The following is a 26,933-nucleotide window of genomic DNA, read 5'->3' on the forward strand; positions in this document are numbered from 1 at the left end:
CTGCCCCAGAAGCCAAGCAGATGTCAGCACCATGTTTCCTATAAAGCCTGCAGAGCTGTGAGCAGATTAAACCTCTTTTCTTTATACGTTACCCAGTCTCGGGTATTTCTTTATAGCAATGCAAGAATGATCTATTACAGAAAATTGGTACCAGGAGTGGGGTTTTGTTATAAAGATACCTGAAAATGTGGAACTGACTTTGGAACAAGGTAATGGGTAGAGGTTGGAAGAGTTTGGAAGGCTCAGAAGACAGAAAGATGAGGGAAAATTTGGAACTTCTTAGAGACTGTTTAAAAGTTGCAACTAAAATTCTGATAGTGATATGGATAATGAAGTCCAGGCTGCCAAGGTCTTTGATGGTAATGAGGAACTTAGTGGGAACTGGAGCAAAGGTGACACATATTATGCCTTAGCAAAGAGCTTGGCTGCATTCTGTCCATGCCCTAGGGATCTGTGGAAGTTTGAACTAAAGAGTGGCAACCTGGGGTATCTGGTGGAAAAAATTTCTAAGCAGCAAAGTGTTCAAGATTTGGGCTGGCTGCTTCTAATAGCATGTGCTCAGATGTGGGAGCAAAGAAATGACTTCAAAGTGGAACTTATATTAAAAAGGAAAGCAGAGTGTAAAAATTTGGAAAATTTACAGCCTGGCCATATGGCAGAGAAAGAAAAAGCTTTTTCAGGAGAGGAATTCAAGCAGGCTGTGAGGCATCCACTTGCTAGAGATATTTGCATAATTAAAAGTCAACTGCTAATATCCAAGATAATGGAGAAAAGTCCCCAAAGGCATTTCAGAAACCTTTGCTGAAACCCCTCCCATCACAGGCCCAGAGGCCTGGGAGGAAAGAATGATTTCATGGACCAGGCCCAGGGCCCTGCTTCCCTGCACAGGCTCAAGACAGGGCTCCCCATGCCCTGGTCACTCCAGCTCCAGCTATGGCTCAAAGGGGCCCAGGTACAGCTTGGGCTGCCACTTTGGAGAATGAAAGCCATAAGCCTTGGCAGCCTCCACGGGGTGTTAAACCTGCCGGCACACAGAGTACAAGAGTGGTAGATTCTTGGCAGCTTTTCCCTAGATTTTGGAGGCAGTATGGAAAAGCCTGGGTTTTCAGGAAGCAGCCTTCTGCAGGGGCAGAATCCTCACAGAGAACCTCTACTAGGGCAGTGTAGCAGGGAAATGTGGGTTGGAGGCCCCACACTGAGTTCCTACTGGGGCACTGCCTAGTGGAGCTGTGTGAAGAGGGCCACCATTCTACAGGAGAGTGGAGAATACTCAGAGAAATTAAATAACCAGGAGAGTACAGGGTCCTGGGGATAAATGAAGAAAAGGTTCGGCGTGGCCAGGAGAAACAGAAGTTTGAGGCAAATGGGAGGGAAATAGAGAATTCAGAGGTTACAGCAAATTTCTCTGTAGTTAAAGCAAGGTCTTTGGAGAAGCTCAGATTGACCTAGGGGCATGGCAAAAGGTAAACACAGGTGAGAATTGGGCCTGGCTTTGGAGGAGTATGGGAAAAGCAGGTACATCTGTATGGTAAGGAGGAGAGTCATACTACTACTAATTGACATAGAAGCTAGCATTTACCAATTACTTAACATGCACCAGGTATTATTCTGAGTCTTTACACATATATACTTAATTACTGCAACCCTGTGAGACAGGTAAAATAATCCCCTTATGCAAATAAAGAAACTGAGCACAGAGAGATTGTGTAAGCACTTAACTAGTACAGTTAAAATTCAAACTCAGGCAGCTTGGCTCCAGAACTGAAGCTCTGGAAGATTCATATATATATTGAATTCTTTGCCAAAATGTAAAAATTAAACTTGAAAATCTATATATGCCCCATAGTGAAAGACAGAGTTTTAATAAGTCAAAAAATTAGTGCAGCATAATTGTGTACAATTCAATAATGTTTATTATGCATAATTGAACATTCACAGGAAATTTATGCTTCTATATTATCATTAACTTTTGTTGTTCTTGTTGTCTTTTTTGAGATAGGGTCTCAGTCTGTCACCCAGGCTGGAGTACAGTGGTTAATTCACAGGGTTTCACTGCAGCCTTAACCTACTGGGCTCAAGTGATCCTCCTGCTTCAACCTCCTGTGTAGCTGGAACCACGGGTGCATGCCACCATGCCTGGCTAATTTTTTGATTTTTTGTAAAAATAAGGTCTCACTTTGTAGCCCAGGCTGGTCTCAAACTCCTAGGTTCAAGCAATCCTCCCACCATGGCCTCCCAACGTGCTGGAATTATGGGTATGAACCACTGCCCCTGGCTATTATTATTAACTTTTAAAAATGTATGTCACATATGCCATAATCATTTCCAACTCTTTCAAAGTTTTTTAAATTTCAGCTCAAAATATTAGAATGAAATGCACACTCAAGACTAAAGAAGCTATATTCTATGTTCGAGAAAATGTACAAATATTGATTCTGGTTTTTTTTTTTTTTTTTTTTTTGAGATGGAGTCTCGCTGTCTCACCCAGGCTAGAGTGTAGTGTTGTGATCTTAGCTCACTGCAACCTCTGCCTCCTGGGTTCAAGCAATTCTCCTGCCTCAGCCTCTCCAGTAGCTGGAATTACAGGCACCCACCACCACACCTGGCTAATTATTATATTGTTAGTAGAGATGGGGTTTCACCATGTTGGCCAGGCTAGTCTCAAACTCCTGACCTCAGGTGATCCACCTGCCTCGGCCTCCCAAAGTGCTGAGAATACAGGGGCGTGAGCCACCACACCTGGCCTACAAATATTGATTCTATCCATGGTTTGGTGAAAAACCATACAAGTTCAGCTTATTCTCTGTGGCATCAGCAGGGGTCATGTATAAAGATGGCAGAGTCCTGTCCAGCGTGCTGCAGAGGGAAAGTGCTGAGTGAACACGAGTTGTTACCCACTTAGCTGTCCCAAGTTAATCGGAATGCGGATGGACGCCGTGCATAATCAGCATGAAATTTTATGAAGACCTGATTTGAGGAAGCCACGAAGGGAGCTATGCTGGTGTCCTAAAATTGAAAAAAAAAAGTATCCAATTATATATTTCACATATTTGAACATTTTTCTAGGAATGTTAGCCTAGTAACAAAGTACCAGATAAAGAAACTTTATAGAATTTATGGTGAACCTGCATATATTTCTTGAAGTAACCTTGCAAAGAATGAATGCAAATGCTTTACAAAGGAATATTTCTGGGCGTGGGGAGTTGAGGGAAAATGGGGAAGGACTGCTAATGGGTACTGGGTTTCTTTGGGTGGGTAATGAAAGTGTCCCAAAATTGGCTGTGCTGATAATGGCCCCACAGCTCTGTGAACCTACTAAAAACCACTGAATTGTATACTTTAAGGAGATGAATTGGATGGTATGCAAATTGTATCTCAATAAAACTGTTATCAAAAAACTTGAACTTCTTATTCAAGTTCTTACTGCAAATTTAATTTTTCTGAAACAAACATATATAATTAAAATGATCCTATTAAGTAAAATATAGTATTTTCATCCTCAGTGTTTATAGTTTCCTCTTGAGATTTATTTTCATATACTTCGTGGAACAGTGTGAGTTTGTATGTGTGTTGGGGGGATACATGGGTCCCCGTTGTCTCTCACTTTCTATTCATTCATTTGGCAACTATTGATCAAGGCACTGCCACGCTGCAGGTATTAAGAAGACATTAAAAAATGAGCAAAACAGGCAAAAAGCCCTGCTCTCATGATGCTTACATGACTGGCTTCTCCTGCCTCAGCCCTACCCCAAGTCATCAAAACACAGGCTTATTTCCAAGATACTCACTTACTCAAGTGAGTGTAGATTTTTTTTTCTGTAAGAAATACATCAAGGAATATACAATATTTTTATTCCTATGCACATCTACTGTTTACTTCCATTTTAATCTGCTTCCAAATTTCAATAACTTCTTTTATATTGACAAACTAGTATGTCAACAGACGGTCAACAGAAGTTTTAGAATCTCCTTTGATTCTCCTTGTTTGTCCCGTTATTCTTTCATTTGCTAGATCTTCATTTTCTGTAGCTGCAAGGGATATAGGATTTCCCTGTGAACAATGGTATTTACCGTAATATAAAATATCTCCAAATCAGGGTTTGTGTTTATTTTAGCAAAATAAGGAGCTACCTCTGTATGTACATTGTATGTATTTAAATACTGTATGTATATAAATATTACAAGTTTAACAAACATATTTACATGCATATTTACATACATAAAAAGTTGAATTGTATACTTAAGGAGTATACATACAAAAGTATACAACTTTCATATGTACATAAGTATGCATGTAAATATGTATGTATGTAACATGTAAGAGTTGTATGTATGTAAATATTAGCAAAATATTACAACTTACAAAAAGTTGTAAGTATGTAAATATTAGCAAAACAAGAGCTACCTCTGTACTTCATGTTTTAAACTTACGTTTTACATTTTTTCATTTATGTTTAACATTGATAAAGTGTTAAAGAAATCAGACCTTTAAGAAAAAAAACAATTACACATGAAATTATATCCACATTTATAAAAAAATGTAAAACTGGGAAAATACCGTAAACACCAACAGTTAAAAAAATTGATGTATCTCGCTATATACTTCAACTTAACGTGGCATTGGATTAAATGGCCATCACTTCCCTCAGTGACTCGGTTTATACTTGTTCAGTATAAACCTGAACTCGGTTTATACAAGTCCAGGATATACTTGTTCTTTCCACCTTATGGGAGTGTCACTGTGGGGATCAAACGGGGTTGTATGTTTGCAAGCCACTGAAAACCATGCCCACAAAAAAACCCCTACCAATATAAAGTCATGGTATTGTTAAAATTGCCTCTTTTCCTCCCTTTTGAAATGTTTGTAAATTTCAATTCAATGTCTAAGAGCTGATTAGCTTCTAAATCTGATGTGTGGCACATTTACTGGGGTCTCTCTCTCTGTGGGCCTTCTGTGCATCCCCGTGATACAGTGTCTGCTGGTCCTGTGATTACCATTTCTCACCAAGTAATGTAACTATATGTATAAAGATTTCACTACCAAAAAGTTTAAGTGTTGTCTGTAGTTGCAAAAAGTTCAAGAGACCTAAATGTCCACTTAGAGGGGCTTCATTAAATAAATTAGGCCACACTCGTGCAATGGAATACTCTCCAAAAGTTAAATATGATGCACCAGTGTTTTTATTGATATGTTACTAATGATATATTGGTAAGTAGAAAAAACACACCATCAAACAGTAAAAAATATGCATGTAAAAATATATGCAAATATATTCAAAGAAAGATGTTAAGAATATATGAGAATGCCCAGGGTTTTAGAAAAATTAGACTATTTTCTGATACTTCTGAAAACAGCATTTATCAATTTTATAAATAGTAAGTTATATTTTAAAAACCATCTAGATTTCCAGCTGATACAGTTCTCTGTCTAGTTTGATTACAAAGTCTAAGTGATTAAAGGGCAGAAAAATCAGAAACAGATACCCACTTGCCAACAGCCAATTTTCCCTTACTTACTCTCTTGTTATTTTGAGGTGGAGTCTGGCTCTGTCGCCCAGGCTGGAGTGGAGTGGCGCCATCTCGGCTCACTGCAACCTCTGCCTCCCCGGCTCAAGCAATTCTTTTCCCTCAGCCTCCGGAGTACTTGGGATTACAGGCGTGTGCCACTATACCAGCTAATTTTTGTATTTTTAGTACAGACGGGGTTTCCCCATGTTGGCCAGGCTAGTCTCAAACTTCTGAGCTCAAGTGATCCACCTGCCTGGGCCTCCCAAAGTGTTGGGATTACAGGTGTGAGCCCTTACTCTCTTTAAGTATCTACTTGCACATCAAATGAGAGGATCGTAAGCACAGATGCCTGCAATATTGAATCAACGTCAGATTCTGAGTTGTTTAGGGAAGATATCAGAGCTTTACAAAAACAAACTATCGGTCACCATTTCTTCAAATAATTTCTGCAATTTTCAGCAAGAAGTAGATAAAATAGAGCCACGTGTCCAAATTTTCTACAGCTCTATTTATGCAGAAATAAACATGGGTATTCAACCCTAGGCAGTGCACTGACGTCACAGAGGGAGCTTTTTTTAAAAAACAGCGTGCGTGACTCCTCCCTGGGAAATCCCGATTCAGTGGGTTTCGGTGGGAACTGGAAGTCTAATGTAAGTAACTCCACAGGTGATTCTGTCTGACGCAGAGCTGATTTTGGTAACTCTTAATAGTAATTTAAGGCAATGCCCACCAGATGGCACTCATGCTCCCAGAATAGAAAGGCAAGTCGGAAAACTGCTCAATTTGTTAAAGGCTGTGCTTCCCCCTCTGCAGTGTCTGCCTTTGAAAGTCTACACTAGGCCGGGCCCAGCGGCTCACGCGTGTAATCCCAACACTTTCGGAGGCCGAAGCGGGTGGATCACCTGAGGTCAGGAGTTCGAGACCAGCCTGGTCAACATGGCAAAACCCTGTTTCTACTAAAAGTACAAAAATTAGCTGAGTGTGGTGGCAGGCGCCTGTAATCCCAGCTACTCAGGAGGCTGAGGCAGGAGAATTGCTTGAACCCGGGAGGCAGAGGTTGCAGTGAGTTGAGATCACGCGCACCACTGCACTCCAGCCTGGGTGACAAGAGCGAGATTCCATCTCAAAAAAAAAAAAAAAAAAAAAAGTCTACACTAAGTGACTCATTATTGTCTAAAAATAACAAATGGGAATATAAAATGTTTGTTTTACTCACGCCTCCGCAGTATGGTCCAGAGGATGGAGAGCTGGCGTTGGGCCCATCGTAGAGTGTGAGATAGTTCTGGACACAGTCTCCTGGATCGTCAATGCTGATGAAGTAGAAGTTGATGGTGACAAGCCTTCCAGCAGGAGCAACAAGGACCCACTCGCAGTGCGTGTTGTTTGGGTATGTGCCTGGATAGCCGGGGCTGGTGAATGAGCCTCTGTCTCCATAAAGAGTTCCACCACATCCTGCAAGGAAAACAGGACAGGAAGTTTGATTCAACAACATATAAGCCGTCCAGTCTGGCTTGTTAGGCAATAAGACTTTATTTTCTCAAGGTGCTGAGACTCTGCAAGAATAATGGAGGCAGAAATCCCTTTTCCTTTTCCTCTTCTTTGGGCTACACCCTTTCTCCTCTCTTCCCCTCTCTTCCCACTGCCACCTCCACCTCTTCCATCCTCCACACACGTGCCTTTGCCTCCATATCACAACCCAGGGATAACTTCCTCCAGGACTGTACTTTGAAAATTGGGGGTTGAGAGCAGAATGGAAAAAAAAAAAAAAAAAACTTGATAAAGTAACTGTGGGAGAAAATCAAGTTGTTGTCTGTGTGCTTTCGATGGTGTAGAGATCTTTGCATGCCCAGAGTTGACACCAGTGATGTGAGTGAAGTAAAATTAGAAGTAAAATTCAGCACTAAACCAAGAGGGAGTGCGTTATTGTAGGTGATGGCAGGAATGACTTCATTACAAAAGTGACTTTACCAGGCTAATAACTGACATACTTAAGGTCAAATACTTCCAGTTTTGGTGTTAATTTGTTCAATTTGTTAATCTGTATATGAAGGCTGTCATGATTTAGACTGTGTATCTGTGGAGATCCAGGTCATCTCTGGGACAGGAAGAAGCTGGCTGGCATAGTTACAGAGCACGTGGCTGGGCCTCTGACCACTGAGGTCTAATCTCACCTCCACCTCAGTCTAGTGGAGCATTTTGGGCAACTCATTAATCTTGGTGGGTTTGTTTGTTTGTTTGTTTGAGATGGAGTCTTGCTCTGTCGCCCAGGCTGGAGTGCAGTGGCACGATCTTGGCTCACTGCAAGTTCCGCCTCCCAGGTTCATGGTGGGTTTTGTGGGGTTTTTTTGTTTTTGTTTTTGTTTTGTTTGTTTGTTTGTTTTTTGCGATGGAGTCTTGCTCTGTCACCCAGGCTGGAGTGCAGTGGTGTGATCTTGGCTCACTACAGCCTCCATCTCCCAAGTTCAAGTGATTCTCCGGTCTCAGCCTCCTGAGTAGCTGGGATTACAGGCATGTGCCACTACACCCAGTTAATTTTTGTGTTTTTAGTGGAGACGGGGTTTCACCATGTGGGCCACACTGGTCTGGAACTCCTGACCTCAGGTGACCCACCCACCTTGGTCTCCCAGGGATTATAGGTGTGAGCCACAGCACCTAGCTTAATCTTGGTGTTTTATTTGCTCGTTGATAAAATTTGAGCATTGGAGGTTAACTTTAAGCTTCCTTTGGGTGCCAAGATTCCGTTACCCACGAATGTCTTTTCTTAAGATATTTAAAGTGAGTTCTGTTTATCTTTCTTATTTTGAAGGTATTTTGGTATTTTGGGATATTTTATAAAGGTATTCCTCCTCTCTTGAATTAAATGTATTGACATGACTTAAATTTTCTTTAGTTGTTTGATAAATAGCCAGCCAAAAATGTGAGAAGATACTTACTACCCTAAAAAAAGCAATTTCTCTCCAGGACCGCCAAGAAACGTCAGGGCCTGCGAGAAGCACAACCACTCATATATATGCCACGAGAAGCACAACCACTCATATATATGCCACGAGAAGCACAACCACTCATATATATGCCACGAGAAGCACAACCACTCATATATATGCCACGAGAAGCACAACCACTCATATATATGCCACGAGAAGCACAACCACTCATATATATGCCACGAGAAGCACAACCACTCATATATATGCCACGAGAAGCACAACCACTCATATACATGCCACGAGAAGCACAACCACTCATATATATGCCAGAATGTGTTCATAGGTTGGATTTTTGGTAAAAATTTTTCTTTAAATTCTCAGAGAACTTCCTTGATGGTCAAGCCAAAAGTCAAAAAATCTAACAAAATTTAATTTAACAAGGAATTTTTAAATCTTCATACCTTACCTTATATATGCTTCATATATGAATATATGTTCTTTTATAAACAGAAATAATGAATAAATTTAGAATTTAAAGCAATCTGGCCAGGCAAGGTGGCTCATGCCTGTAATCCCAGCACTTTGGGAGGCTGACATGGGTGGATCACCTGAGTTCGGGAGTTTGAGACCAGCCTGGCCAATATGGGGAAACCCTGTCTCTACTAAAAATACAAAAATTAGCTGGGCATGGTGGTGCATGCCTGTAATCTCAGCTACTTGGGAGGCTGAGGTAGGAGAATCACTTGAACCTGGGAGGTGGAGGTTGCAGTGAGCTAAGATCACGCCACTGTACTCTAGCCTGGGTGACACAGCGAGATTCCATTTCAAAAAAAAAAAAAAAAGTAATCTGTACTTTCATTGTTAAAATCTCTGTTCTTAACATAAACTAATCAGGTACACAGGTAGCTAAAAATATAAGGTTACTTTGCCTTTTACTATTAGACACCTCATGTTTTTCTCACAGTGCTTTCCTGTACAAAGTGCAAATGTCTTACCAGAGGGTGATGAAGTCCAGATGATTTCATATCCACGATCAGAAGTTACACTATCACTCTTAAATCGTAGGTATAGTTCATTATTTTGAGAGAAGACAGGGTTTGGCAGCAGAGTTCCACAGTACTTGCCCAGTAATGGTGAATTGCTGTTACTTCCATTTCTCACCTTTAGGAAGGAGTCATTCATTATTAAACTTACACTTTCTTCTCTAAGGTATATACATTAAAATGGGAGACAATTTGAATGATGACATTGGTCGGAAAAGCTTTGTCTTTTTATACAGTTAAGAATGAAGGGTTTTCTGAAAATACATGCAGAAGTCACCTTCACTTGCAAAGGGGAAAAATGTTCCACGTGTAGATCAAAAAACATTTGCATTTGGATTCAGAAATACCTGTTAACCTACAGCAATTAAAACACCAGGCAGCTTTTTTATACCGTAGTTTGTGCTGTGATCCTGCAGCCTTTGCTTTTGGGGAAACATATTGGAGAATGTAGGTAAAGTGAATTTTTAAAAGGTGGAGATGGATGGGGGCGATGTTGCCTGCTCTGCTTCCAGTCAACTATCACACCTTTCTCATTGTGTGTGTGTTTGTGTGCGTATGTGTGTGTGTGCACGTGTTTCCCATTGAAAATTACTTGGCTGTAAAGAGGCTATGAAAAAATACAATGCAAAGTATAATAAAGTTAAGAACGAAAGGAATTTCTGTATGGGCAAAGGACAGAATTATAAATCTATACAATGTCTGCTGTTAAATGTGTTTTACAAACACATTCCGAGGCCTTGTTGCTTTTTTGTTTCAACTCATTTTTGAGTAGACACATATAAAAACAGGAGATGAGCCTGTGTTTTATGGGGAGAGAGAACCACACTGTGAACTGAACCACTTTCTGTCCCCCAGCCTGGCTCCTACCCTGCATTCACAACCATCCCTGCTTCCAGGAGGGCTCTCGACGCTTCTTACGGAAACGTTACGCAGGCAATGTATGTTGGAACCAGCCTGACATGCGGAAATGCTGATTTTACTGATCTATGTATTCAAAATATTGGAAGTTCCGCTGTTCCCTTTATAATTTCATGGTTTAAACTTTGGTTAATTGCTGGTATCTTAAGTCACAGAGTTAAGACATCTTGCTGGGCTGTGTTGATCAGGTGAGATTGCTTTCAGGTCTATGTAGTAGCCCATGGGAGAGAATAACGCCTTTCTAGTGCTTTGGGGATTATTCTGCTAAGTGTTTAAACAGAGTAACCTTGCCATGACAGAGTAGCCAGTCATCCACTAGTAGATGGGAGGGCTGCCATAGCCAGCACCACGCTCTTGAGTTTGGGCGTTTTTCCCTCAGGGTCCTCTTTTAAAATGCTGTTGCTCTGAGAGGAGCAGCAAGATACTAATTTCCACTGACACTGCTGACAACTTGTCTTATTCACTTTCCTCTCCTAGGAAGAATGGGGCCATCTAGAGCAGTGGGCATCTCTGGGACATCAGAGGATCTTGAAAGGGGAGGTGAAGGCATGAAAACAGATTCCAAGCATGGTCTAGAGCTCGGCCCTCGCTTGGTAGTAACACAGTCAGAATTCTCAGTCAGACATTTCCGTTCCCACCGCAGTTCACAAGAACGGAATGCTGAGGCTTCCTGGTACAGCTGCCAAGAAACTATGCCCACAGCCTTCCCACTGAGAGCCAGATGGAGCTACATTTTACAGGCCTAAGCGGTGGTTTCCTTTCTTTGCTTATGGGACAGGAAGTTTCAGATCCATTCTGTGGAGTAATGAAGGACAGCTAGGAGGAGGAATTCTCACTGTCCACGGCTGGAAAGCAAGGCTTTGCTTCCCAGCATCTATCAGGCAAATGGCAAATGTTGACTCTGCTCAATAATGGTCCATTCAAGCTGGAGTGAGTTAAGAGTTAGTTGCACTGTGACTCCAACCTAACGGGATTATTCCATCTTTCCTCCAGATCCCACTCTCCTCATTCTTTCTGCTTTACACTTCATATAAATATTTGGATCTCCATGGTGGGGTAGGTACACAGGTCCAAGTTGAATAACCTGACCGGCAGAAAGAATAACTGTATTTGCCTCTTCATTTCCTCCCTGCTATATACATCTTTCGGTCTCCTGTCGTGGCGAGTATTCCTTTAAAAAAGGCATGAGCTTCCTCCGAGTGTTATTTATGGCACTATATGTTAAGGCTATTGATTAATAAAGGATTTAAATGAATTCCAAAGGGGAGAGCTTTCCAGGATGATAAAACTCCGCATCAGGAATCATGTTGAAGCTAAACCCATATGCAAAGACCATATGCCAGAACACCCTTCCTGGCCAGGCTGGGCAGAAGGTGCCAGCAGCCCTAGGAGCCAAATCGGATGAGGCGGGTTGCAGGGGAGAAAAGAAAGAAGAAGAAAGAAAAGAAAGAAAGAAAGCCCTTGGTGCTAAGAAGCAGAAGATGTTTTGTTGGGAAGAAAGGCTGAAGCTACCAAGAAACTTATCAGCTGAGCAGAGGCCCGCTAGAAAGAATCGTCCCACAGAATGAAAGGAGCCCGCTGCCTACACCGGTACATTTGTTTATGCTACAAAGGTCAAACCCTCTTGGGCGGCTTATTTTGAATGAAGACCTGATTAAAGAGGCAGTGAGAAAAAAAAATAAAATAAAAAATACAACTCCAGATCAGGGGTAGAGGAACAAGCACACTTTTTGGAAACTTTACTGAAGACTCTTGTGTGGTACAAAGCCAGTTTAGAGACGGTCAGGATGAGGTTTAGATTTAAACTCCACTCACAGAGGAACTCAGCATCTTTATGCTCTTGGTTTTTAGGTTCCACCTAAGTATATTTCCTAAGGATGAATGCATTTTCGACAGAGCTTGCAAAGCTCAAACCCCGTGAGCTCTGGGGTTTTTCTGGCAAAACACAGGGGCTGAGTTCCACACACTGGGTCCACATCAGATGAGGCTTATTCAGACTATCTCCTGCCTATGAGCGATGATGTTCATGTTCCATCTCATATGCCCAATGCAGGCGATGGGGCAGAAAGAGCACAGAGGGAGCTCATCGGGGGCACTGGAGGACCCCAAAGTTTCAGGCCCACGAGGCGCATGGTTCTGCCTGCTCCAGGCACAAGGGGGCTTCTCTCTCAGTGTGTCCTGGGGTGGGAGTGGAGGGTGGGTGGGTGGACGATGGGCAAACAGTGAAGTCACTTCTGTGCCCAAATTCAAGCTCTGGAGTTGTGGTGAAGAAAGGACAGACCACACCCCCTGAGACCAGGGAGCATTTATTCAAGGAAACGCTTGTCTTTAGAGGATGTTGACGATGCCCCAAACTTACTGTAGCTGTCAGGAAAATTAGGTGAGCTATTTAGTATCATTGAGTTTCATTTTACAGAACCAGCATGTTGTCCTTAGACTTCCCTCTGATCCTTTTAGGTCTCAACTTACATATTGCTCTCTTGAGACTTCTAGTTCCCAGGCTGAGTTAGGAACCCCAACCCATGCTGGACTCAGTTAGTCCTTTCCACATTGTGCTGTAATTGGCTATACCCCATCTGTCCTTCCTGCCAGACTAGGAGTCTCCTGCGGGCCCTGGGGTTCCCAATTTCTGGTGTTTGGACTGGTGCTCTGTAGATGTTTAGGGAATGAAAGGGTAATGAATAAATTAATGAAACAAATAAGAATCATATAGTATTAGCAGCACTAGAGAAAAGGTGTAAAATCTTAAGTGATCCACCATCTTTTAAATAATTCATTCAAACGATATTCAAATGCATGTCACCTCCAAGAAATCGTTTCTGCATTCAACTGAGTTCTCGATGCCAAATGAATGAAAAAAGAGGGAAATGGTGTGGTTCTGGGGGGCCGTGAGAGTAACGGTGCAATCCTTGTCATTGTCGTAGTTACGTGGCCATCCAGGGCTTCTCAGGTTGCCAAATGCCTTGTGATAGTCTCTGTTGCAATCTTAGAGGAAAAATATGCATAATTAATGTATGCATTCCAATATTTAGTGCTCTTTCAACTTCACAGGAATCATTCAAAAAGATCATTACATTTGATAAACTTTAGAAAAAAGTAATCCAGCTTCTTCGTTTACCTTTGAGATAACTGAGACCCTGAGCAGTGAAGTGAATTGCTCAAGCAGCACACACAGGTGCAACGCAACAGCTCGTTCACACAAACACGCCTACAGGAAGCATGACACAGGAGGCTTCTCCTTTAAAGACGAATACTCGAGCATCCTTTGAACTTTTCTGATCACATTGAGGTGGAAGTAGCATTCAGACTCTCTTTTCGACAAGGATGCTACCTCCAAGACAGAGTTTTGCACAAGGATTTTAAATCCATTGTTGAGTTATTTGTGGCAAATCATTCTTTACCGTTTTGTTTTGTTTTTTTTTTTGGTAAAAAAATACCAAAAGTACTTTTGTTTGTTTTAACCAAAGGAAGCTTTCATTTGAGCCAATTCAAAATAAGTACTAAATAAAGTGTTCTGTGAAAATAAACTTCTTAGTGATAGTAATCAGGTAACTCTTTCAAGGCTTTCTGATTTTTACAAAATAATTTTCTAAGATTTTCAATTTTGTGATTTTCAATTTTGTGAAAATACTAAAAACCTCTGAAATATAAACTTTAAATGGGTAAATTGTATGATATGAGAATTATATTTTGATAAAGCTTTTGTAAATAAATATATATATTTCTTGTAAATAAAAATGTATATTCAGTGTGGTTAAGTGTATAATTAATAAGATAACTGGCATATTTTTAAAATCAACTACATATACTTTGAAGAAAATGCTAGCATTCTAACCATCCTGGTTAGTATTATATTCTCTTTATCTCTTTAGAAACCAACTGTAGTAATTTGCTAAATTGGGCCTGGGTTCTAGTTAAGAGAGGGATGTGGTTTTTGTTAACAAATCCTAATTTACTCACAGGAGTCAATTCTAGAAATAATTGTAATTATTCTAGGAATAATGGTAATGATGGCAGCTTTTCTGAATAAAAGATGAAGTTCCTGGCCTCACCTGCGATCTGATAGGTGAAACTCATTCTAGAGTTTCTGTTTACAACTCCAGATTTGAAAATGACAATTGCAGTACTCATAGAAGAATAAAACACTGGCACAGCCGAAGCATTTCTGCCACAGAACTGAATTCTTGAATTTCCGTGACCCTGAAATGAAATGGGAGCCAAATCATGTTAGATTTAGTCTTAGAAGAGAACAGGCCATAACAGAAATTAGACTGCATATAAAAGTATGGTTTAAATATTTAGCCATGGAAACCAGCTCTGTTGTTGGAAGTGCTCTGCAAGAAGACTCACGTTGGCCTGGGAACTGATGCAAGTTGCACCTTCCCAGAGGCGCAGGAGGAAGGGAGGCAAAGCTTCTGCTGAAACCACAGACATTTCCCTGCTGAAAATAAGATCCCTCGCCTTTTATGCAACTTCCTAGCTGAGGCCTGTGCCATTGCTCTGAGGATCGCTAGGCTGTTTGAGAGCTCACTGGATCTCTCCTCCTGGGGCTTTTGCCATTGTCCTGAGCTCCATGGGACTAACAACCACCATCGCCCTGATCCAGCCCTTGCTACCCCTTAGCAAATCTAACCAGAGCCTTTGGTTCCACTGTACATCCCCCAAGCCAGCTGGGACCTGTCATGAGGTACCGGTTCCCCTTTGTAACACTAGGGCAGCCCTCATCACCTCTCAAAAGCCTGGAGTAAATGCAGTCGAATGCCCATCAGTTCTTGGGTAAAAACAAGTTGTACCAAAGTCAGGGTATTTGCAGCCTCCCTGTCACAGGAATGTCTCTAATGTCTGCAGTCCTTAGGAACCTACTGAAACACCCCACCCGTCTCTGCTTGCAAAACTCCTGTAACTGCTCGGGGCTTCCACCCCTCTTCCCCACTGTCTCCTGCTCTCGGTCCTTGTCTAACTTTGCTGTATCCTGTGAACTTTAACCGTACTGTCAGTCATTCTCGGTATACATCCCCCACCTTTCCACTTTGTGGCCTTAGCAAAACCTGGTTCTCCAGCAGCCTCCTGGTAGAGGCTGTTCTTTACCCATGCTCCACAGTTCATTGAGTGGGAAGGGTGGGGGGCTAGCCTCGGAGGAAGGGAGGGATGCTCCACATTCCTCACTGCAGCTTCCGTCCTTGTCTCAAAGCTGGTTCTCCTTCGACAGTCTCTACATCTGGCCAAAGATATTCTTACCATTATCGTCACTCTCATTTACTTTTCTCCCAGTTACTTCCCTTCATTTATGAAAGACTTGAGGTGTCTCAGCTCATAGTCATCTCCTGCCCCTGATTTCCTTTCTGAACCCTTTAGAGGTTTCTGTGTTTTTATAGACAAGCCATTAAACACCCTCAACTTTGTATTTCTTAACCCTAGGGCCTTACATCTCTGCATCTCTGTTCATCTCCAGTGCCAGCTAACCACTGAACATCCTCCATAACCACCCTACACATCATTCCTTCATGATCTGCCAATTAGGGCTGCTCTGTCTACTCTTGGATACCCCGAGAATCCCAGTTTCTCCCAGCTCATCCGTCAATGTTTGTCTTTCCTCCCTACCTACCCAGTCTGAAACCCTTGATTGTTTCCTGTATTCATTCAGTGGAAAACATTATTCAGTCATGACAAACACTGGGTCTTACTCGAGGCTGCTCCAGCTGCTGTTATGTTTCAGCCGGTGCCTCGTGCCCTGAAAGTGCCATTCTGTGCCCTGCTGAGTGGTCCACCCTGATCCCCACTGTCTTAGCTTCGTGAAGCCAGGGAAAATTGAGAGAGCTTTCACCCAAAGGGCCTGTTCCACTTGGCTGTAAGTCCTCTAGGGTACCACTGGGTAATAGAGATTTTGTCCCGAAAACCATTACCAATGGAATGACGATAATCTAGCATCTTGTCCACCTTGGGAGCTCATCTCAGCATATATGCTTTGCACAAAACTCAGCAAGTCCAGGGTCTATTCAGCTGCCAGCACATCTCACGCCTCTCCACACTGGAGTCACACAACCTGGACTTTTCTTTCCCCAGCAAGACCACAGGAGAAGCAGGGGACCCCAGATTTATAATGAAGGGGACCCTGAAAACTCAGAAGACAACAGATACTCTACTAGTCCAGCATATGGGGCTTTGACCATGACATTTTACTGGAATGAACTGGAGAGGGTTAGTTGCTCCCCAAACTGCAGAAAGACAATCCAGGTATTCTCAGATGTTCTCCTGGTATCCATCCTCAGTTCATGGCCAATCCCTTTGCATATTTTCCCCAGATAATCTCATTCTTCTCATTTTTCAATTACCTATCATGATAATGATGATGCACAAAAATCTTTGGGCCTTTGGTCAACAACCCACTTTGTGTCCAACTGTCTCCTCAACATCTTATTCCAGAGGAAATTCAGACTCAGCCTTTTTTAAAGCTCAAAATGGATTTTGTTGTTCTTGTTGTTGAGACGAAGTCTCACTCTGTCGCTCAGGCTGGAGTGCAGTGGCGTGATCTTGGCTCACCGCAACCTCCGCCTCCCAGGTTCAAGCGATTCTCCTACCTCAGCCTCCTGAGTAGCTGGGATTACAAGCGCACACCACTGCACCCAGCTAATTTTTTATATTTTCAGTAGAGGCAGGGTTTCATCACATTGGCCAGGCTGATCTTGAACTCCTGACCTCAGGTAATCCGCCAGCCTTGGCCTCCCAAAGTGCTGGGATTATAAGCATGAGCCACCACACCCAGCCCTTTTCTTTTTATCTCTCTTATATTACCATGAATATAAACCTATCACACTAGTGCCAAACAGCCTCTTCACTGATTCTCTTGTGTTCTGTACTGACCCTTTCAATTCAACCTATACATAAATCCCACTAACTAGAGGTATTTCTCCAAGCATGGTCCGTGGAGCTCTGGTATTGGCACCAAAACACCAGAGGTGTTTGTCAAAAATTCAGATAAATGGGTGTTATATGGGGGATTCGGTCTCTGAGGGTGGGCCAGGGAGGATGCACTTTTAAGATGCATCTTAATGCATTCTTAGGCACATGAAGCTTTGAGAGCTCTGGACCTGCAGGACCAAGTTCAAGTTTCTCGACACACCTGATTGGAGGGCTTTGTGTATGGATGAAAAACACATTAAGCTGGAAGTAACTTAGAAAATTATTTCATCATGAAACAAACCACCCCATCAAAAAGTGGGTGAAGGATATGAACAGACACTTCTCAAAAGAAGACATTTATGCAGCCAAAAGACACATGAAAAAATGCTCATCACTGGCCATCAGAGAAATGCAAATCAAAACCACAATGAGATACCATCTCACACCAGTTAGAATGGTGATCGTTAAAAAGTCAGGAAACAACAGGTGCTGGAGAGGATGTGGAGAAATAGGAATGCTTTGACACTGTTGGTGGGACTGTGAACTAGTTCAACCATTGTGGAAGTCAGTGTGGCGATTCCTTAGGGATCTAGAACTAGAAATACCATTTGATCCAGCCATCCCATTACTGGGTATATACCCAAAGGATTATAAATCATGCTGCTATAAAGACACATGCACACATATGTTTATTCCGGCACTATTCACAATAGCAAAGACTTGGAACCAACCCAAATGTCCAACAATGATAGACCGGATTAAGAAAATGTGGCACATATACACCATGGAATACTATGCAGCCATAAAAAATGATGAGTTCATGTCCTTTGTAGGGACATGGATGAAGCTGGAAACCATCATTCTCAGCAAACTATCGCAAGGACAAAAAACCAAACACCACAAGTTCTCACTCATAGGTGGGAATTGAGCAATCAGAACACATGGACACAGGAAGGGGAACATCACACACTGGGGCCTGTTGTGAGGTGGGGGAAGGGGGGAGGGGGGAGGGATAGCATTAGGAGATATATCTAATGTTAAATGACGAGTTAATGGGTGCAGCACACGAACATGGCACATGTATACATATGTAACTAACCTGCATGTTGTGCACATGTACCCTAAAACTTAAAGTATAATTAAAAAAAAGAAAATTATTTCATCATGGCTTCATTACTTCAAGTGTTTTGCAAATACTGGTGAAAAGGTCACTAGATGTGACTGCCATTCATCCTATAATTGTTACCTGTGGTGAGTCCTGAAGCTGTAAGTAATTCTGCGTGCAGTCTTGCGAGGTCAGCTGTAATGCCCACACAGTTATCTTGACCTGCTGATGCGGAGGGGAGTCAATGACCCAAGTACAGATGGAAAATGGGACATCTGGGTCTGATGAATTGGGTGATGAAATATTTTGTGGGGTCCAAGTTGCATTGTATGTTCCACTACAAGGCACTGGAGAGGGAAGAAAAAGCAACACAGGAGACATTTTATTCATGTCTCATCTCAGGCAATCTTTAAAATTCTGTCTTCCCTGCCTCCCACCCCGGAGGAGCTATATTTTCATCACTCTATTAAGAATTCAGGGTTTATATCCTTGACTAAAGATTGTATCAAATTTGTACCACAGATTAAACATACAGTAATTAACATGGTGTTTAGCAATTGACATTGAGTTTAGATAGTAATTGACATTGAGTTTAGTAATTAACATTGAAATTTCGATATAATAAGCAGGGCATTCTTTTCAGTGCATAAATACATGTGTATTTCATAACATATAAAAATGCTTCTATTTACTCACTGTCCATGATGGTGTATGTAGCATTAAATCCTTCCCTTTCTAATGTTAAGTCACTGATGAATTGAACCGTAAGGAAGTTACCAGAAGACATAAAAGGAGCAGGTACTGTGGAACCACAAAACGTTCCAGCCAAGTTCGCATTTTCACTATCCCCATCATATAACTGAGAAGAAAAACAATTCATTACTTCTCCATTACTTACAAAAAATTGCATATTTCACGCTAAATTGGACGCGAAGTCGCAATAGGTCACGATTAAACATTTTTACATTGATTTTCTTAGAGGTAGTCTTAATTTAGGAACAGAATTATAATTGGATTGATTATATTATGACTTGCAGGAAAAACCTGTTATAACGCCTAACATTTTTTTCCTCTTTGGGAAATATATGATTTTTAAAAGAAGGTGTTATGAGAGTCCGCTCACCCACTGCTACTTTAACCTCTGCACCGACTTACACTATGGCCCCAACTGCTCTGACCTCTTGCCTAGATGATCACTGCAGCCTCCCATGAAGCCCCTGATTCTGCTCGTGTTCCTCTTTAGTGTATTCTCAAAATGTCATCGAGAGGATACTGTTAAAATGTAAGTCACACCATGTCACTGCTCTGCTGAAATCCTCCTAACTGCTTCCCATCCACTCAATAGAACAGCCAAAGGCATCACAATGGCTTTCTCTCCTCTCCCACCCCTGACGTTTCTAATCTAATTTCTTTTTGTCTTCACTTTGTTCGATTCCGCTTCTTGAGCCAAACCAGGTGTGTTGCTGCTTCTTGGGTATGGCATTTGCTGTTCACTTTGCCTGGAATGCTCTTCCCTGTATATCCACATAGTTTGTCCTCGTGCATTTCTTCATGTCTTTACTCACATATCCCCAACTCGGCTGGGCGTGGTGGTACACGCCTGTAATCCCATATACTTGGGAGGCTGAGGCAGGAGAATAACTTGAATCTAGGAGGTGGAGGTTACAGTGAGCTGAGATGGTGCGACTGCACTCCAGCCTGGGTGACAGTGCAAGACTCTCTCAAAAAAAAAAAAAAAAAAAAAAAAAAAGATATCCCCAACTCAATAAGGCCTTCCAGATGTAAACTCTCCCAACATTCCCATCTCCTTTCCTGCTTGATTTTTCTCCACAGCAACTGTTACCTTCTTCTATATACTACATATTTAGCTTTTTTTTTTTTTTTTTTTTGAAATAAGGTCTCACGCTGTTGCCCAGGCTGGAGTGCAGTGCTGCAATCGTAGCTCACTGCAACCTTGAACTTCTGGGCTCAAGTGATCCTCCCACCTCAGCCTCCCAAGTACCTGGGACTACAGGTGCATGCCACCATGCCTAGCTAATTAAAAAAAATTTTTAGAGATGGGGTCTTTCTATGTTGTCCAGGCTAAACTTGCTTATTTCATTGGCTTTCCCTCTGAAGAGAATACAAGTTCCATGAATGCAGATTTCTTTTCTGCTCACTGCCATGTTCCCAGTTTTTAGAAAAGTGTCTGCACATGAGAGGCTCTCAATAAATATCTAATAAATAAATAAACAAGTGCTTTGATTCCTCTGTCCCACTAGCCCTCCCAAAACTGTTCTCCCAGAGCCATCTTTACCTCAGTGTTTCAAGCCTACAACTTTAGTCATCTCTGATTCCTCTCTCTCTCTTCACTCCACAGCTACTCCAATCTACCTTCAAAATATATCCCAGAGGGCTCCATCTCCAGGTGACCTCCATCGTCCTTCACCTGTTCCCACTGAAACATGTTCTTAATAGGCCTAATTCCGGAGCAGCCATAGTGTTCTCCACTGAACTGCCTGCATGTCTGCAAACTCCAATGAGGTGATGCTCCTGCTCTAAAATGCTCCGGCAGATCCCCATTGCACCTAAAGTAAAATTCCAGCTCCTTCCCACGGTCTGCAAGCCCCAGCTGCTCTGGCCTGTGCCTCCTTCCCAGGCTGCCCACACCTCACTGCCAGCTGCACTTCCTTCATCCCAGGAGGACTCCTGTCCACAGCCCTGTTCCTGCTGCTTTTCCTTCCTCAGGTGAAGCTGAACCCACACAGCTAAGAACTCCCTGTCATGGGCCCTCACCTGACATGTCACCTCCTCAGAGAAGCCAATGCTATTGAATGTTGCCCTCCCATAGCATCATCCTGTTTTATTTTCCTATTATAATCAAAACTGATCTTATTTATTGTTTATTTACTTTGTCCGGTCTCTTTCCCAACAAGGATGTAAGTCCCACGTGTGGGGAGACAGAGACTCTGTCTGACTTCTTCACTGTGGTGTCGCCAGCACCCAGAACAATTCCCAACCATGGCTCCCTTCTAGAAACATCCATTGAAATAGTGGGTGCTTGGATTTCTCTGAAACACATAACTAGAAAACGTTTTCTTCTGAGTAATCTCCACTGTACTTCTAAAATGAGTGTCTGTGTGTATCTAACTCCAAATATTCAATTCATAACAGAGCTATGATGTGTTCAAGGCCTCAGAACAGCCATGACCATGACCACTGACATTATTCTAAAGCGCTAGGGTTATGTAAGACAGGAATGACTAAAACCAGTCATTGTAAAAGAAAAAGAAATGCACCACTAGATGGCACTGTCTTTCCAACTTAAACATGATTTTAGTTAATTCAGAATCAGATGAAACTCGAGTTTTCTAATCTTCACCCCTTTGTTTCATGGAAGAGCACATTTGCCAAGTTTTAGGTCATGCACTTTTTCTGGTAAACAAGTTAAAATTTCATGATAATCATTGCTGTCTTTATGATCACATTTATATTAGCAAGAATTTTTATTCTGGGACCTGTGTGCCAGGCCTCTGTGCTAGATCCCAGGCCTACAAAGACATGTAAAGCCCTTTCTAGATCTTCAAGACATAAGACCCTTTCATGAACAAAGGAGAGTAAAGGTCTACAAATTAAATATACAAATACATATATTTGTGTATATATGCACGTACACTATGCATACACATAAATATATGTGTGTATATAAATTATATACAAAATAGAGAAAAATAAGTGCTACAATAAAATAATGGGAGTGTATCATGAGAACCCACGTGATGGAGACAGACATTTGGGTTGGCCCTTAAATGTAAGTAGAGACCTTCCAGACCTGCGGGACGTGGTGGCTCATCCCTGTAATCCCAGCACTTTGGGAGGCTGAGGCAGGCAGATCGCCTGAGGTCAGGAGTTCGAGACCAGCCTGACCAACATGGAGAAACCCCATCTCTATTAAAAATACGAAATTAGCCAGACGTGGTGATGCATGCCTGTAATCCCAGCTACTTGGGAGGCTGAGGCAGGAGAATTGCTTGAACCCGGGAGGCAGAGGTTGCAGTGAGCCGAGATCGCACCACTGCATTCCAGCCTGGGCGACAAGAGCGAAACTCTGTCTCAAAAAAAAAAAAAAAAAAAAGACCTTCCAGACCTACAAAACAGGAAGGGTATCCCAGCCAGACAGTAATAAATGCCAGGCCATGGAAGTGTGAAATGCATGGCATGTGTCAACAACTTCTGACCCCCTTCATTGGCCCTGGAGGCCAGGGTGAGAGAACAGGAGAAATGACGAAGTCCAACAAAGAAAGCTGTGAAGTTCCATACATTTCATCCAAGGAGTCTGGATCTGATCCTACGTGATGTAAGATCAGATTTGGGTTTTAAATGGATAACTGGTAAATGTGAAGGAAGGTAGGAGGCAGAAGCCAGGGCTGGATGGAAGGAAATGACATACATACCTGGCCCCAAGCTGGTCTTGTGTTAGTTCATTCATTGCCACAGTAAGATTTCTCCTAAGTGAGTTGAAATAGCTTGTGGCCTCGGGAGAACTGACACAGGAGGCTCTAAACTCCTCTGCCTCAAACCCAAGATCTCTATCTGCTCTCTTGTTCTCTGATAACACTAAATCTTCACTACAGACTTTTGCCAGGTTGCCCTACAGTGCGTTGCAGGGGACGCCCTATCCAATGATGAGGAGGGGGAATCATATATAAACTGGGATATAAATGGTGCCTTTAGGATCTACACCATTATACGCAGCTACGGGCCACATTCTGGGAGCAAACATTTCCTGGCACAACTGTGATGGACCTGGAGCTTGAATTACGTTCTAAGTCTTGTGGATGTGGGTAAGTGCTGAGAAGAATGTTATATTTTCTCAACTTTTAGAAATCTGATCATTTTAGAATCTGCTAAAGATCCTGAAGGCATTGTACAAATAACTTAGTGGCAGGCAGGCTCTGCTACAACCACGGCAAAATCCCACATTTCACCCAGCTATTGACTTGAGCAGTTAGAAAAACTGGGAAAGAAAATTTTTGGATTTTAATTTCTACGAACTTTTAATGCACAAGGGCAATAGACTTTGATATTGGACTACAATTCTTTTCAAATCTAATAATTTCATACATTAATATCCTTAGGACTTTATCTTTTAATATTTTCCTGGGAATTTGATCACAAGAGGATTTTGATATTCTTACTGGGAGCAGAATCTTAGAGTATCTTCATGAATTCTTTGATCTTATTGCAGAACCTCTGATGAGGTCTGCTGGGCAACATACCAGGGCATAATTTAGTATGGGAAGAAGAATAGAGAGTGACTTTTCCGGTTTGGGGCTAAACTCTGACCCATTTCAGAATCTTCTGGAGAAAAAAGTTATACTAGTCCCAGATGTCTGGGAAAAAGCCACAAAGAAGCAATGATTAGAATCAGCTCTACAAGAGCAGGAATTTTCCTAGTATTGTTTTCTAAAATCTCAATGTTCTTCTCTAGTTCTTGGAGCAATGTCTAGAATATAGTAGGTATGCTAATTAACACTGAACTGAATGAAAGAATGAATGAATAGTAGGTACGACCTCATGTGGATAGGAACGTGATGCCTTCCACAGACTGCTGATCCTCTCCCCAAAGAGGGACAGCCCCTCCTCAGCTCCAGTGTCTGACACAGACTGAATGGTTAAGCCTGGTGCATTGAGTCAGACCTTCTCAATGAGGTCAATACCACCCCATAGGGAGTGTTTTGCACAAGTGTGGTGGTTTTTGGGTCATCACTGTAATTTGGGCCTATAACTGGCATTTAGTAATTCACAGGACAGTTTTGCAAAGTGAAGATTTTTGTCCCACATAACTTTTGAATGTCCTGTCAGACATGTGTGTAAAAAAAAAACTTGTTTATAATTATTTGATCCCAGAACCTAAGTCCATTTTATATATAAACACAAAAATATTTTTGCACAGTTTTGATATGCACCAAATTTCCAGAAATGCAATTATTGTGTAAGCTGAGGGAAGACTGTACTTTGTTTGGTTTAGAAATGTTTGTTTTGAGTTTTTCCACCATTTTGGAAACTTATGTTGCACATGGTGATGCTGCTATTGGCATGTGGGTTGCAAATACAACCCACCCGTGTTTACATTTATACTTTTTATTCACCACCATTCTACATATAAAAGGAATCTATTTTATTATGTGACTTTGTGTAGCAGTGTTAGAGTATTTACATATGCGAAGACACACTATTTTATATACTTTCCTTTTATTTCTCCTTTTCATTGCCTTTGGGATAGTATAGTGATTTTCTGAAATTACATTATGGGTAGGTTATAGCATAGATGACGTTCACTTCAGGTGGGAAAGGAAGGATTACAAAATATTGGCTATGAAAAGGGGCAGTGACACCTGTAATCCCAGCACTTTGGGAGGCCAAGGTAGGTGGATCACCTAAGGTCAGGAGTTCGAGACAAGCCTGGCCAACATGGTGAAACCCCATCTCTACTAAAAATACAAAAATTAGCTGGGCATGGTGGTGCATGTCTGTAATCCCAGCAACTTGGGAGGCTGAGGCAGGAGAATCACTTGAACTCGGGAGGCAGAGGTTGCAGTGAGCCAATATCGCACCATTGCACTCGAGCCTGGGTGACAAGATAGAAACTCTGTCTCAAAAAAAAAAGAAAAGAAAAAGAAAAAGAAAAGCGGCACTGATGGGGTTGAGGAAAAACTGGGCAATGTTAGGATGAGGACCTCTCTCTGCTGGTTCCATACTTCCTGGCAGGAAAAGTCAGCTAGGTTCATGCTCCTCTCAGTTTTGTAAAGGATAACAAAAGGGAGTGAGTTTCTGTTCATTTTGTAAATTCCAGCTCAGCCATCACCCTCTAGAAAGCCTTTCCTAGCCAAGACAAAGCCAATCAGAGGCTCTTCTGCTCTGCGCTTCTATGTTGTTTCTATTTATGATTTTTGTCATGTTATGCAACATGTTATACAATGTGAAAAAAATGTCCATTATTTAAATGTATTTTGGCCCGGCGTGGTGGCTCATGCCTGTAATCCCAGCACTTTGGGAGGCTGAGGTGGGCGGATCACAAGGTCAGGAGATCGAGACCATCTTGGCTAACACAGTGAAACTTCATCTCTACTAAAAATACAAAAAATTAGCTGGGTGTGGTGGCAGGCGCCTGTAGTCCCAGCTACTCAGGAGGCTAAGGCAGAAGAATGGCGTGAACCCGGGAGACAGAGCTTGCAGTGAGCCGAGATAGCACCACTGCAGTCCAGCCTGGGCAAAAGAGCAAGACTCCATCTCAAAAAAAAAAAAATGTATTTTATTTGTACTTTAAATGTAATTATTTAAATGTATGTTTTTTGTTTACGTGTCAGTCTCCTACACTTTACTAGCAGCTCCTCAAGAAGCTTGAACTCTTCAAGATATGTCTTTAACTCTCTACATCTCCAGTGATGCTGGTACAGGGCCTGGCACGTACCCTTGCCAACTAACTCCTGCAATGGATGCGATGTGGATTTCAACAGAGACCTCTCAGTGACATGCACAATTCACTACGTGATTCAGTTACCGTAATTACTCTCCAAGTCAACCCTTTCACAAACAATCATGATAGAATTATGAATGAATAACGGAATTGGTATGATTTTACTTGTGTATCTACCACAGAGTTCAGTTAAATTAGCTTTTCTAGAAAGTGATTTGATTATAATCTCTAAAAAAAAATCTAAAAGGAATCAACTGTCCCATTTATCACAGAAAAATATCTTTAATAAAGAAAGCTCCAAGCTCCACATTCCAAGGGCTATTCTTTGATCTGCCAGTTTAGTGGTAGTTGGAAACGTTGCCAATGGAAGGAAATTGCTTTTCCAAGGGGGAAAACAAGAATAGTTCTGAACAGAATTTATTTGAAAAAAACGATATTTGATTTTGAAGCAAGAAAATAACTCCTTGTTTTTGATATTGCAGTTTCTGGCCTGAATGAATTGCGGAAATTCAGACAATGACAGGCTGTTTTGATGACATTATCAAATTACACTCCATAAAAATGGATCTTGAGAGTAAATCCAATCAACTCTCCTAGCAGGGCCATACTCAAATCATTCTATAAGAATTTAAAATTGTAATTTTATATGCAAATCCATTATTTTTAGTTTTTAAGAAAAAGAAATTCCAGAGTGCCCATGCCTATTTGGAATTACTCCAAGGGGGAAAAAAAGGGAGGTAAATTTGTTTACAATTTATGTCAGGCACAGTGCTAAATGCTCTAGTACACATAATTTCAATCCTCAAAACTGCCTTTCACAGTAGGTACTATTATGTGATTTAAAGAAAAATTGATGAAATGATGAGGAATCAGGGAGATTAGGAAATTTGTCTGACAGCAAAATTGGGTTAGAGTCCCCATACTGTCCATCTCTAAACCTTATTACCTTTCTGTAAAGCCAGGAGAGCTCTCAAACAGTTTTGAATTCAGCTTTAGGACTGCTCTAGTCATTTTGGTCTCTCCCAGCCTTTTTTTTTTTTTTTTTTTTGGCGAAAGTATCTCACTCTGTTGCC

General features: G+C 41.7%; 1 protein-coding gene across 1 annotated transcript in view; it reads right to left on the reverse strand.

The window, feature by feature from the left end:
* Positions 1-1,834: 1,834 nt before the first annotated feature.
* The window catches only part of CUBN (cubilin), a 309,428-nt gene continuing 284,329 nt past the window's right edge, over positions 1,835-26,933 (reverse strand). The window contains exons 61-67 of the mRNA XM_031015408.3: positions 19,098-19,260; positions 18,543-18,748; positions 14,449-14,596; positions 13,200-13,381; positions 9,431-9,596; positions 6,725-6,960; positions 1,835-3,006 (exon numbers count right to left, since the gene is read on the reverse strand). Of these exons, the coding sequence (XP_030871268.3) occupies positions 2,899-3,006; positions 6,725-6,960; positions 9,431-9,596; positions 13,200-13,381; positions 14,449-14,596; positions 18,543-18,748; positions 19,098-19,260 (1,209 nt within the window). The 3' untranslated portion in view covers positions 1,835-2,898. The remainder of the gene's footprint in view (positions 3,007-6,724; positions 6,961-9,430; positions 9,597-13,199; positions 13,382-14,448; positions 14,597-18,542; positions 18,749-19,097; positions 19,261-26,933) is intronic.

This window comes from Gorilla gorilla, chromosome 8, assembly GCF_029281585.2.
Source record: "Gorilla gorilla gorilla isolate KB3781 chromosome 8, NHGRI_mGorGor1-v2.1_pri, whole genome shotgun sequence".
Taxonomy (NCBI): domain Eukaryota; kingdom Metazoa; phylum Chordata; class Mammalia; order Primates; family Hominidae; genus Gorilla; species Gorilla gorilla.